Below are 12,588 nucleotides of genomic sequence, written 5' to 3' on the forward strand. Positions count from 1 at the left end.
GTGTGTGGGAGAGAGGGGGTTTTCATTACTGCATAAGAAGAGTCTTTCCACCAGTCCCCTCAGTTTAACCACATACCTCACCCCACCTTTTGTGGTAGCTGGAGCTTCCCAGTCTGTCCTGTACCTCCCCAGGCTTTCAGAGGGCCAGATCAATTTGCTTGCTTCTCAACACCATCTCCCTTGGCAAGGTTTAACACTTCACTTTCTTTTCATTCTCTTCTACAGGGTTGTACTTAGTCTTGCATACGTGTGTTTTTTCATTTGTGTGTGTGTGTGTGTGTGTGTGTGTGTATGTGTGTGTATGCAAGTGTTTAATGTACTTTGAGTTTCCTTAACATGATAGCAAATTTAAGGGCAGGAACTGTCTTCTGATTGTTTTTCTTTCTCCACATGTCAATGTACAGGAGTTTCTCAGGAAATTTTGGTGTTTGCCCAGTAATATCTTATTTTCCTGCTCTTGGTTTTCATTCCTACAAGTTTCTCTGAAAGGAAACCATAGTCATTCCACTTCCTTGCTGTCCTAGAATGTGCAATGGAAGTCAGTATTTGGCTTCCAGAAGCCAAGTAGATTAAGATTTTCTTCACTGTTGCTACATGTCCTCAGCCCCATCTGCAGTAGAGAGGCAAGTAGATGGACATTATCATGTTCTGCCTTTGTCTCAACTCTTGCTTTAAGAAAGGGTAATATTTATTTTTTCTCTCTAGAGTAAAATATTTCCTAGATTATATTGGGTCTCTGTTGGGACTCAATCTAAGAAACCCAGAATTGTAACTTTGTGAACCAAAGCCCTAAATCACTGATTCCACCTGAAAAGAGCTATCTGATAAAGTACTGGGGATATTTAATAATATACATACTGGCATAGAAATTAAACATTCACTGCAACATTTTTAATAGCTGAAAAATTAAAAAAAAACCCAAAATGCCTCTTATACAGATTAAATAGTTGTCAGTAATGGGCTCAAAAATAAAAGAAATTCAGCCTTTAGAAAGTATAACATAGATATCTAAACTCTATATGGAAATATCTCCTATATATATTTTTTTTTTTTAAAAAGATTTTATTTATTTATTTGACAGAGATCACAACTAGGCAGAGAGACAGGCAGAGAGGGCAGCGGGGCGGGGGGAGCAGGCTCCCCACTGAGCAGAGAGCCCGATGCGGGGCTAGATCCCAAGACCCTGGGATCATGACCTGAGCTGAAGGCAGAGGCTTTAACCCACTGAAATATCTAGATACCCCTCCAAGATATATTTTTAAATAAAAAAGAGCAATGTAGCATACTGGTTATCTGTTCTGTGGTTTGTTTTTGTTTTTTGATAGATAAAAAATCCATGTATCAGCATAGAATGTTTCTAGAAGGATATACAAGCAACTTTATGGCAGTTGCCTCTGGAATAAGGTCTAGAGAACTAAAACCAAAAGGAATGTCATTTATTATGTTTTTTAATAATTGTTTATAGAGTGAAGAAGTCTAAAATCTCCACATGGCCTTGAAAGCCCTCTCTGGCCTCTTCCTCCTACCACTCTTCCCCTATATACTTCACTCTACTTCCTCTCACTTCACCGTGATTCCTCCAGTGTGTGAACACAGCCCTGCTTGGGGGCCTTTGTCCTTGTTGATCCTAATATCTGGAGCCTTTTCCTCCAGGTATCCACGGGGCATCCTTCCTGGTACTTCCTTCAGGTTTTTGCTTTGTCTTACAAGAGAGGCCTTCTCCAGGGGCGCCTGGGTGGCTCAGTGGGTTAAAGACTCTGCCTTCGGCTCAGGTCATGATCCCAGGGTCCTGGGATCGACCCCGGAGTCTCTGATAGGCAGGGAGCCTGCTTCCCCCTCTCTCTCTGCCTGCCTTTCTGCCTACTTGTGATCTGTCTGTCAAATAAATAAATAAAATCTTAAAAAAAAAAAAAAGAGAGAGAGGCCTTCTCCAGCCTATCCATGCAAAATAGATTATAGTACAGTATCTTAGTTTGGGCTCTTATAAGAAAAATAACAGCCTGGGTGGTTTAAACAACAGAAATTTACTTCTCACAGTTCTGGAGGCTGTGAAGTATAAGCATACATCAGCTCCTGGTGTACACTCTTTTCCTGGCTATGTCCTCACATGACAAAGAGCGCAATCACCTCTCTCATGTCTTTTCTTCTACGGGCACTGATCTCATTCATGAGGGATCTACCCACATGACCTAACTACCTCCCAAAGGCCCACCTGCAGATACCATCATATCAGGGATCTGGGTTTCAACATGAGTTACAGGGGGACATAAACATTCAGTTCGTAGGACAGAGTGACCTCTGCCATCTCTGGCCTCCTCTTTACCCTGCTTTATTTTTTCTTCATAGCACTTAGCACTACCTGATATGTATATACCTATATGTATATACATATACATATATATATATAAAACTTGTATATTCCTACAGGTCAGGAATTTTGTCTCTTTTGTTTATTATATCCCCAGTGCTTAGAACAGAACCTGACACATAGTAGATATGCGATAAATACTTAGTAAATGAAAAATGAACAGTAGAAGCATTTGAATATGGTGCCTGTTTAATTTTGAAAAGATGCATATCACATATATGTGATAAAACCAAAGCTTTAAGTTTCTTCTGTCAAGTTCTTACTCTTCAGTGAAACTTTAAAATGGTTAATTCTCTTTGGCAGAGCAAGAATATGATCCTGGACCAAGCCTTTAAATATATAACAGAATTGAAAAGGCAAAATGATGAACTCCTGCTTAATGGAGGAAACAATGAACAAGGTAAAGATTTGAAGATTCTTTTTGTTCAGTGTTCAGGTCTTTGTGTCACAGGGCAACTTATAGTAGATACAGAAGGCATTTTTTGACCAGAAACATTCTTAAGATTGTATGTTCAGTGGGTCTGAGAGAATAGTGTTGTAAAATAAATTCATCGTAGTTTACCTACCCACCCCCTCCTTGAACAACTCTAATCATTCAGGCATACAGAATTTTGATTTTGGACTCTTCTGTGTACTTTGTGTTTGCTTATCTCCTGAGACAAATAATGGTGGATCTCTTTTATTCCACTTGGATCTTCCAGCTAGGGGATATAGGGGAGAGTCCTGCTCAGTGTAACTTAAAAATAAAATAAAGATATGCCCGGGCCAAGACTTAGCTGTGAATTAACGCGAAAGGTCAAAACATTCCATTCATAATTGTTTATATTGCATGTAATGTGTGTTTCAGACTGCCTGATCTAATGAACTTTGAACTAATGAAATTTGGTTTTTATTAGTCATTATTTTTTAGATAATCACATTGTTAAAAAATTTTCAGTTTTTTATAACAGCTGAAAAGAAAAATATCCCAAGCAAGTGTAAAGCTCAGAGCGGTAGGCAGTTTGAATTGTCCTTTATTTATGGCTCTGACTAGAGCAGAGAAAGAATTTCCTGTTACAATTCAGTAGGTCACCTTAAAAGGAGAGGAACAAAGGTAGAATTTGCTGAGGTGGGGGCAGCATTGGGCTGCGTTCATTGTATATCTGGAAGGTCAGCCTTCTGAATTCTCATTGCTTACTTTAAGTTAGATGTCCACTTACCACCCCCCCTCACCCACATCAACTGTCTTTTACAACTCAGGCCTTGTTTTATGATGCTGGTAGTTAGTTTCATAACACTTATTTGGTAACCATTCTGAGGCACCCCACAGAAGGGGTGGTAAGGCCAGAATGCCATGTGGACTTTTCTCAGGAGAGCTCCTTTGGTTTCACAGCCTAGAGGCTGAGGCAGTCAAGCTACCTCAGGGAAAAGGGAGCCTATTAGAAGAATACAAGTTGGGGCGCCTGGGTGGCTCAGTAGTTTAAGCCGCTGCCTTCGGCTCAGGTCATGATCTCAGGGTCCTGGGATCGAGTCCCGCATCCGGCTCTCTGCTCGGCGGGGAGCCTGCTTCCCTCTCACTCTCTCTGCCTGCCTCTCTGCCTACTTGTGATCTCTCTCTGTCAAATAAATAAATAAATAAATCTTTAAAAAAAAAAAAAAAGAAGAAGAAGAAGAATACAAGTTGCCTGGGGCTCAGGAAACACTGAGCAGGTGGGCCCTGGCTTGAGGCAGCTTAAGTCACGAGCCTTTCTTTGGTTCTTTTTGGTGCCTCTGCTCCTTTTCCTCTTTTCTTCCCCCAGCAGCTTCTCCACATGCCCACTGCCCACATGACGGGCTGCGCCATGGTCTGAGCTGTGGCCCTGGGAGTCAGGCCCGCCAGGGCTGAGTCTCCTCTTCACTTACGCACTCAGTACCTGTGCTTATTTACTTCGCCTCTCCCAGTCTCAGTTTCCTTTTCTTAAAATGAAGATAATCCTAGCATATATGTGGTTGATTTTTAGACAAATTTATGTGATTTCCCTGAGTCTGTTTCTCACATCTCAAAATACTGATGACAATAGGTAGTTCCCATCTCATGGTTGTTGTGAGGATTAAAAGAGATAATGCAGGTACAGTACTTAGAGTCAAGCTGGCATATAGTAAATGTTACCCATTGCTGTGGTCATTGTTATTATTCTTACTAAATGAGACGATGAATGAGAAGTGCTTACAGTAAGTGTGTAGTAAGTGAGAACAGTCATCATTATTATTTGGTCCATAATAATTGTCCAGTTGTTTCTGATGTCCATGGCACACTGGCATCTTTCTTCTGTGTCTCTTCGTTTAAAAGTCTGAGAAGAATAATCTGCTATTCTGAACTCATCCTCGTCATAACAGAACTTTTTATTTCAGGCCCCCTCAGAGGGCATTGGCTTTGAAGATTGGCCGCCCTTGGTGGAGGGAGAGAGGCAAGACAGGTGGGATGTGTGGGGTCACAGAGCATAAACACCAGCAGCCAAGGCTGCCCCAGTCATAGGATCTGTGGGGGAAGTTCTTCCCCTTTGGAAAGAGTGGGGCTTGACAGTAGTGTATGTATGTATGTATGTATGTATCGTGGCGCTCCCAAGGAAAATTCAAGTTCCATTATTGATGCCCTCGTCGGTACTCTACTACTTTACTTCCACGCGTTTCACTTGGACTCTGTTGTTTCCGAGTGAAATAGAAGTGAGTCTAAAGCCATTTATAAAGGGGACTACGCACTACCACCACAAATAGTGTTTGCTGTTACAGCCTATCATATTGATACTCAGTGCTATTTTCCTGGCACATTACCATGATAACAGTATATCTTTCCTCCTTTTGCCTTTGGAGCTGACCTATTGGGAATTTTTGAATTGGGAATTTTGAGATTTCTACATAGTAAGTAATTTTGGACCTTTGGGTCGTTGACCCTCAATGATACATTTTTTAAAAAGGATAGAATAGAGGCTTGATATACCACTGTAAAAAGGAGAAAGAATTTGCTTTAGAAGAGAACTGAAGATTCTCAGTTGAGCTATTTAGAAAGACTAGAATTAGAACTGAGTAGTTAGCACACAGCTTTTTCTTAAGTTACCATAAATACTGGCATTAACAGGTAATTGTTTCATTTTTATTTTCAATATTGTAGCTGAAGAAATTAAAAAGCTACGTAAACAACTGGAAGAAATTCAAAAAGAAAATGGCCGATATATTGAATTACTGAAAGCAAATGACATATGCCTATATGATGACCCCACAATCCACTGGAAAGGAAATCTTAAAAACTCGAAGGTCTCTGTTGTTATTCCCAGTGATCAGGTTCAAAAAAATATCATTGTTTATTCCAATGGGAGTCAGCCTGGTGGAAATAGCCAGGGAACAGCTGTTCAGGGGATAACCTTTAATGTTGGTCATAATTTACAAAAGCAGACCGCCAACGTGGCGCCGGTACAGAGGACTTGCAATCTGGTGACTCCTGTGTCTATTTCTGGAGTTTACCCTCCTGAAAACAAGCCATGGCATCAGACCACAGTTTCTGCATTGGCTGCCAACCAACCTGTTCCTCTTTGTCTTCCTGCTACCATTTCTGCTCAAAACATTCTCGAGCTTTCCACCTCCGAAAGTGAATCGAGTGTGCTTGGTGCCACCAGTGGCTCACTGATCGCTGTTCCCATTGGGCCTGAAGCCCACCAACATCGTTCCTTGCACACATGTCTGAATGATCAGAATTCTCCTGAAAATAAGAATGGGCAAGAGAGCCCCAAATTAGTGAGGAAAACGGTCCCTTGTGCCACAAGCATCCCCACCACTTCCTTGGCGACTTCTGCGAAAGTGCACCATGGAAGCAAGTCCTGCCTGAGCATACAGGATTTCAGAAATGATTTTCAAACCACCTTCATCGTTTCAGTTACCACCACAGTCTGCTCCCAGCCCCCCAGGTCTGCAGATGATTCCTGTCCAGTGAGCATTAGCAAGGGCACAGACTCTGCAGCTGTTACCGCGGTGGTGGCCCCCTCTGCCCCCGGAGGAGGGAAGACCGCCGCTCCAGTAAGCACTCTCTCTGCAACCCCTTTGGACAGTAGTTGGACACTTTCTTGTTCTTTGCCTTCTTCAAGTGTTAGCGCTTCAGATTTAAAAAACATGAATAGCCTTACCCGAATCTCCTCCGCTGGAAACACACAGACAACGTGGACTACTCTGCAACTGGCAGGAAACACTATTCAACCCTTGAGCCAGACACCATCTTCTGCTGTGACTCCAGTAGTAAATGAGTCTGGTCCCAGCCCTACCACAGCCAACCACGGGAGACCCGTCGCTACAGGTGTTAACTTGAGTAATTCCTTTCCAGCAGATGGGCAGGCAGTTGAGCAAGTGGTTGTAACCTTGCCTTCTTGCCCGTCTTTACCTATGCAGCCACTGATTGCCCAACCACAAGTTAAATCTCAGCCTCCAAAAAATATCCTTCCTTTGAATTCAGCGATGCAGGTTATTCAGATGGCTCAGCCCGTTGGGTCGGCTGTTAACACAGCTCCAGGTAATCAAAACCTTATCATTCTCCAACCCCCCAGCACGACCCCTTGCCCAGCGGTGATGAGAGCAGAGGTTCCCAACCAAACCATGGGTCAACAGATAGTGATCATACAGGCAGCTAATCAGAACCACTTGCCGCTCCTCTCGGCTCCATCTCCTGGTTCTGTTCGACTCCCTGTCAATGGAGCCAGTGCTCTAATAGGGTCTAATAATTCAGTGCAGAATGTTTCGACCCCACAGACTTTTGGAGGAAAGCATCTCGTCCATATATTACCAAGACCTTCATCTTTAGCAACATCTAGTTCAACACAAACTTTTTCTGTTACCATGTCAAACCAACAGCAGCCTCAAACCATTTCTTTAAATGGACAGCTCTTTGCTTTGCAGCCTGTGATGTCCTCATCAGGAACTACAAATCAAACCCCTATGCAAATTATCCAACCCACCACCAGCGAAGATCCAAATACCAACGTTGCCCTGAATACATTTGGAGCTTTGGCCAGCCTCAATCAAAGCATATCGCAGATGGCTGGGCAAAGCTGTGTACAGTTGTCTATTAGCCAGCCTGCCAATCCTCCGACTGCCGCAAATAGTCAGGCCACCCCAGTTAACTGTGTTTCGTTAACAACAACCGTAGCATCTCCTGTGACAACTGATAATTCGGCCACACTACCCAGTGCTTACAGTCTAGTAACTACTCCCTCAGCGAACACCGTAGCTTGTTTACCTAATGTGAAGTCGAAAAGGTTGAATAAGAAGCCAGGTGCCAAGAAACACTTAGCAGCTAACAAGTCGGCATGCCCCCTGAATCCAGTCAGAGATGCGGGCAAGTTTGACTGCTCCAGCACTGACATCACAGCAGAACCGTCACGTAATAATGACGGACTGCTGGAAAGCCTCCCTGTTGGGTTACCGTCTGTTGCCGGGTCCCAGGCAAACAGTGTAAGTGTTTCTGGTGCACATTCTGGGGACCTTCTGAATTCCAAGTCAGTGATACCTGAATCTCTACCCAAATCTAAGTCAGCAGAAGAGACTAGCTCGCCCTCCCAAGAATCTATACCGAGTGAACATTTTGTCATGGCCCCAGCAAAATCCAAAGATTCTGCCCCCATTTTGCAAGGAGAAACCCCTCAGGATAATCCACCAACTAGTTTGGCGTTGTCAGATGCTGCCAAATCCTGCACTTCGGCTAACGTGTTGATTCCATCTCCAAATGATCCCCACGTTTTGGTTTCTCAGGTTTCTGGTCTGTCATCTACCGCCAGCACTGCCGGCACGGACTGTGTTTCTGAGGTAGAGGTCATTGCAGAACCCTGCAGGGTGGAGCAAGATTCACCTGATACGTTGCAAGCGACGGGTCTCTTAAAGGGACCGGGCTTGACTGCACTGCTGTCTGGTCTCGCGAAAGAGAAAGACCCTCAGAAACTATCTCTTTCAGTCCAGGTGGACCATCCTGACTTTTCTTCAGAAAACTCTAAACTGGTTGATGCAGGTGTCGATTTACATCCCAAACAGGAGCTCTTACTGATGAGCAGTGACGATAGAGACCCTGGGCCGCCTCACTCGTGCGTCCCTGATCCGGAGGTCATCAGTGGCTCCTTGCTGGTCAGCAGACAGGCCGACTCTCCCATGTCAACCAGCTCTGGCAGCAGCCGTAGTTTCTCAGTGGCGTCCATGCTTCCTGAAACGACTAGAGAGGATGTCACCAGCAGTACAACGACCAATACGTGTGACAGCTGTACGTTTGCAGAGCAAACTGACATCGTCGCTCTTGCGGCAAGAGCTATTTTTGACCAGGACAGCCTTGAGAAGGGAAGAGCTGGCAGCCAGGCTGACATGAGGGACGTCACTTCGAAGCCTGCCGAAGCATCACCTCTAGACGGGGACCAGCCTTTCAAAACACAGGTATCTAAAGAGGGTGGCGCAGGACAGGCAGAAGCAACACCAAATGAATTTACTTCTCAGGATTCAATTGAAGCCGCAGTGGATCGGCCCCTTGGGAAACCAAGTTGTTCTGTGGGAATGAAAACATCCAATGCCTCTTTACAGGTTTCAACCTCTCAGCCACCAAGCGTCACCAGTTTAAGCGTGAATAATCTTATCCACCAGGGCAGCATCAGCCATCCTCTGGTCAGCTGTGCTGGTTTGTCCCAAACTTCAGAGCAAACAACTGTTCCTGCAACGGTTAATCTGACGGTGGCATCTAGCTCCTACACCAGTCAGCCTCCCGGACCAACTCTGATGACCGAATATCCCCAGGAACAGCTCAGCGCCATAACTGGCACCATACCAAATCCACAGATCCAAGAGCCCCTCTTAAAGCCAAGCCAGGAAAGCCGCAAAGACTCTGCTAAGCGTGCTGTCCAAGATGACCTTTTATTGTCTTCAGCTAAACGTCAGAAGCATTGCCAGCCAGCCCCGCTGAGGCTTGAGGCAATGTCCCTGATGAGCCGAACTCCAGACAGCATTTCTGATCAGGCTCAGATGATGGTCAGTCAGCTCCCTCCCAACTCTGCGAACTCCGTGGTGCCCATCAGCAACCCAGCACATGGGGACGGCCTCATCCGACTGTTTCCACCTAGTAACAATTTTGTGGCCCCCGCATTGAGACAAACGGAAGTGCAGTGTAGCTCTCAGAATTCGGTCGCCGAGCAACAGCAGACCCAGGCCAGTCAACATCTCCAGGCGCTGCAGCAGCATGTTCCGGCCCAGGGGGTGTCCCACCTGCACAGTAACCACCTCTACTTAAAGCAGCAGCAGCAGCAAGCAGTGCGCGAGAGGCATCACCTGTATCAGCTGCAGCATCACATACCTCACGCAGAGAGCTCTGTCCACTCTCAGCCCCATAACGTCCACCAACAGAGGACTCTACAACAGGAAGTTCAGATGCAGAAAAAGCGGAATCTTGTTCAGGGCACTCAGGCCTCTCAGCTTGCCTTGCAACCAAAGCACCCCGGAACTGACCAGCCCCGGCCCAAGAGCGGTCAGCCACACCCCCACCATCAGCAGATACAGCAACAGATGCAGCAGCACTTTGGAAGTTCGCAGCCAGAGAAGAGTTGTGAAAACCCTCCGACCGGCCGGAACCACCATAACCATCCCCAGAACCATCTCAGTCAAGATCTTCTGCACCAGCAGCCTGATGTTGGGAGCAGGCCGCAAGGTTCAGGGGTTTCTTCGGAACACGTATCCGGGCATAACCCAATGCAGAGGCTTCTGACATCAAGAGGCATGGAGCAGCAAATGGTGTCCCAGCCAAGTATTGTGACGAGACCTTCAGACATGACCTGTGCTCCACACAGGCCAGAGAGAAATAGGGTTTCAAGTTATTCTGCTGAGGCACTCATTGGAAAGACATCTTCTAATTCCGAGCAGAGAATGGGCATATCAATTCAGGGTTCCAGAGTTTCAGATCAGCTTGAAATGCGAAGCTATCTTGATGTTCCCAGGAATAAGAGCTTGGCCCTTCACAATATGCAGGGTCGCGTGGACCATCCCGTTGCCCCGGAGATCCGCCTTTCTGATTGTCAGACATTTAAACCGAGTGGAGCCAGTCAACAGCCCCCGAGTAATTTTGAAGTACAGTCCTCAAGAAACAATGAAATAGGTAACCCTGTATCATCCCTGAGGACTATGCAGTCCCAGGCTTTTCGAATCAGTCAAAACCCTGGTCCACCACCAATCGACCGCCAAAAGAGATTGCCTTATCCACCAGTTCAGAGTGTCCCAGCAGGAAATGCCATCCCACCAAGGGACAGTGAAAACACATGCCACCAGAGTTTCATGCAGAGCTTACTTGCCCCTCACCTTGGTGATCAGGTCCTTGGAACGCAGAGACCACTCTCGGAACATCAGAGGAACACACAGTGTGGTCCATCCTCTGCCATTGAATATAATTGTCCCCCAGCTCATGAAAGTGTACATATTAGAAGAGAGAGCGAGAGTCAGAACAGGGAAAGCTGTGACATGTCCCTAGGTGCAATTAACACCAGGAACAGCACCTTGAGTATTCCTTTCTCCAGTTCTTCTTCTTCAGGAGATATTCAAGGTCGAAACACAAGTCCCAATGTTTCTGTGCAGAAGTCCAATCCCATGAGGATAACTGACAGTCATGGGACCAAGGGCCACATGAACCCTCCAGTCACAACCAACATGCATGGGGTTGCAAGGCCAGCTCTGCCGCATCCGTCTGTGTCTCATGGAAATGCTGAGCAAGGGCCTCCTGTACGTCCAACTAACTCTTCAGTTCCCCAGCGATCAAGGCATCCCTTGCAAGACAGCAGTGGTTCCAAAATCCGTCAACCTGAAAGGAATCGTTCTGGAAACCAAAGACACAGTAATGTCTTTGATCCGAGTCTTCCCCATCTTCCTCTGTCTACTAGTGGCAGTATGATTCTTGGACGCCAGCAGCCCACTACAGAGAAGAGAGGAAGTATTGTTCGTTTCATGCCCGATAGCCCACAAATCCCTAACGATAACTCGGCACCTGACCAGCATACACTATCACAAAATTTCGGTTTTCCTTTTATTCCTGAGGGTGGCATGAATCCACCAATAAATGCTAATACTTCTTTCATTCCACAGGTAACTCAGCCTAGTGCCACTCGAACGCCAGCTCTCATCCCTGTAGACCCCCAGAATACTCTACCCTCCTTCTATCCCCCGTACTCTCCTGCTCATCCTACACTGTCCAATGATATTTCCATCCCGTATTTTTCCAATCAGATGTTCTCAAATCCTAGCACTGAGAAGGTCAACAGTGGAAGCCTAAATAACCGATTTGGATCAATTCTGTCTCCTCCCAGGCCTGTTGGTTTTGCTCAACCAAGTTTTCCTCTGCTCCCTGATATGCCGCCAATGCACATGACCAACTCTCACTTGTCCAACTTTAACATGACATCTTTGTTTCCAGAAATAGCTACAGCTCTTCCGGATGGCTCGGCAATGTCACCTTTGCTTACCATAGCAAACTCCTCTGCCTCCGACTCTTCCAAGCAGTCCTCAAACAGACCTGCCCACAACATAAGCCATATTTTAGGTCATGACTGCAGTTCAGCTGTCTGAATATCGATAGACTAAATGTACATGTATCGGCTGAGACTACAGATGTGTTTGTGTGCACGTGCACACATAATGCACATGGAGAGGGAGATTGTGTGTGCGTGTGTGTGTGTGTGTGTATCTGTGTTTGTATGATCAATTTCCAGTTACCTTCTGAATGTAGGGAAGTCACGACAGAAATGATGCAAATCATGGGTTGTCAAAAACAAATTATCTTTTCATTTTTAACTGCACGGTGTGCTTTTTAAATTTTCTGAACGGAGTTAGATTTTCAAGTTTGATTTGGAATCTTATATTCCCTAAATGCTAATCAGCTGGAAGTTGGAGGAGATCCTTTTGGCATGTGCTGAGTAGTAGGAAAGAACCCAGATTTTAAACTTGATTGTTGATCATTTGTGAAATAGGTACTTGAGATAGTTGAATTGCTCTCCAAAAATCCAGACACTTCAATGCAATGCAATGGCACATCACCAAATGCTTGGCTAATGTCCGCATCTAGAACAGTTTCTTACCCATGGCAGGTGTTGAATTAATATGGAATGAATGTCCATGGTTAAAGTCAAGCAGTTAGCAGGTAAATGAGTTGTTTAATCAGCCTTTACTCCCAAGGTCTGGTTTAGGTAGAGGCTTCTTTCTTAATTATAACAATT

General features: G+C 45.3%; 1 protein-coding gene across 3 annotated transcripts in view; it reads left to right on the plus strand.

Annotated features, from left to right (window-relative positions):
* USF3 (upstream transcription factor family member 3) overlaps nucleotides 1–12,296 on the plus strand; it is a 46,410-nt gene extending 34,114 nt beyond the window's left edge. For all 3 annotated transcript variants that reach the window (XM_046002258.1, XM_046002259.1, XM_046002260.1), the window contains exons 6-7: nucleotides 2,672–2,768; nucleotides 5,496–12,296. In XM_046002258.1, the coding sequence (XP_045858214.1) occupies nucleotides 2,672–2,768; nucleotides 5,496–11,941 (6,543 nt within the window). In that variant the 3' untranslated portion in view covers nucleotides 11,942–12,296. The remainder of the gene's footprint in view (nucleotides 1–2,671; nucleotides 2,769–5,495) is intronic.
* Nucleotides 12,297–12,588: the final 292 nt, after the last annotated feature.

The sequence above is a fragment of the Meles meles genome, chromosome 4 (assembly GCF_922984935.1).
Source record: "Meles meles chromosome 4, mMelMel3.1 paternal haplotype, whole genome shotgun sequence".
Taxonomy (NCBI): Eukaryota; Metazoa; Chordata; class Mammalia; order Carnivora; family Mustelidae; genus Meles; species Meles meles.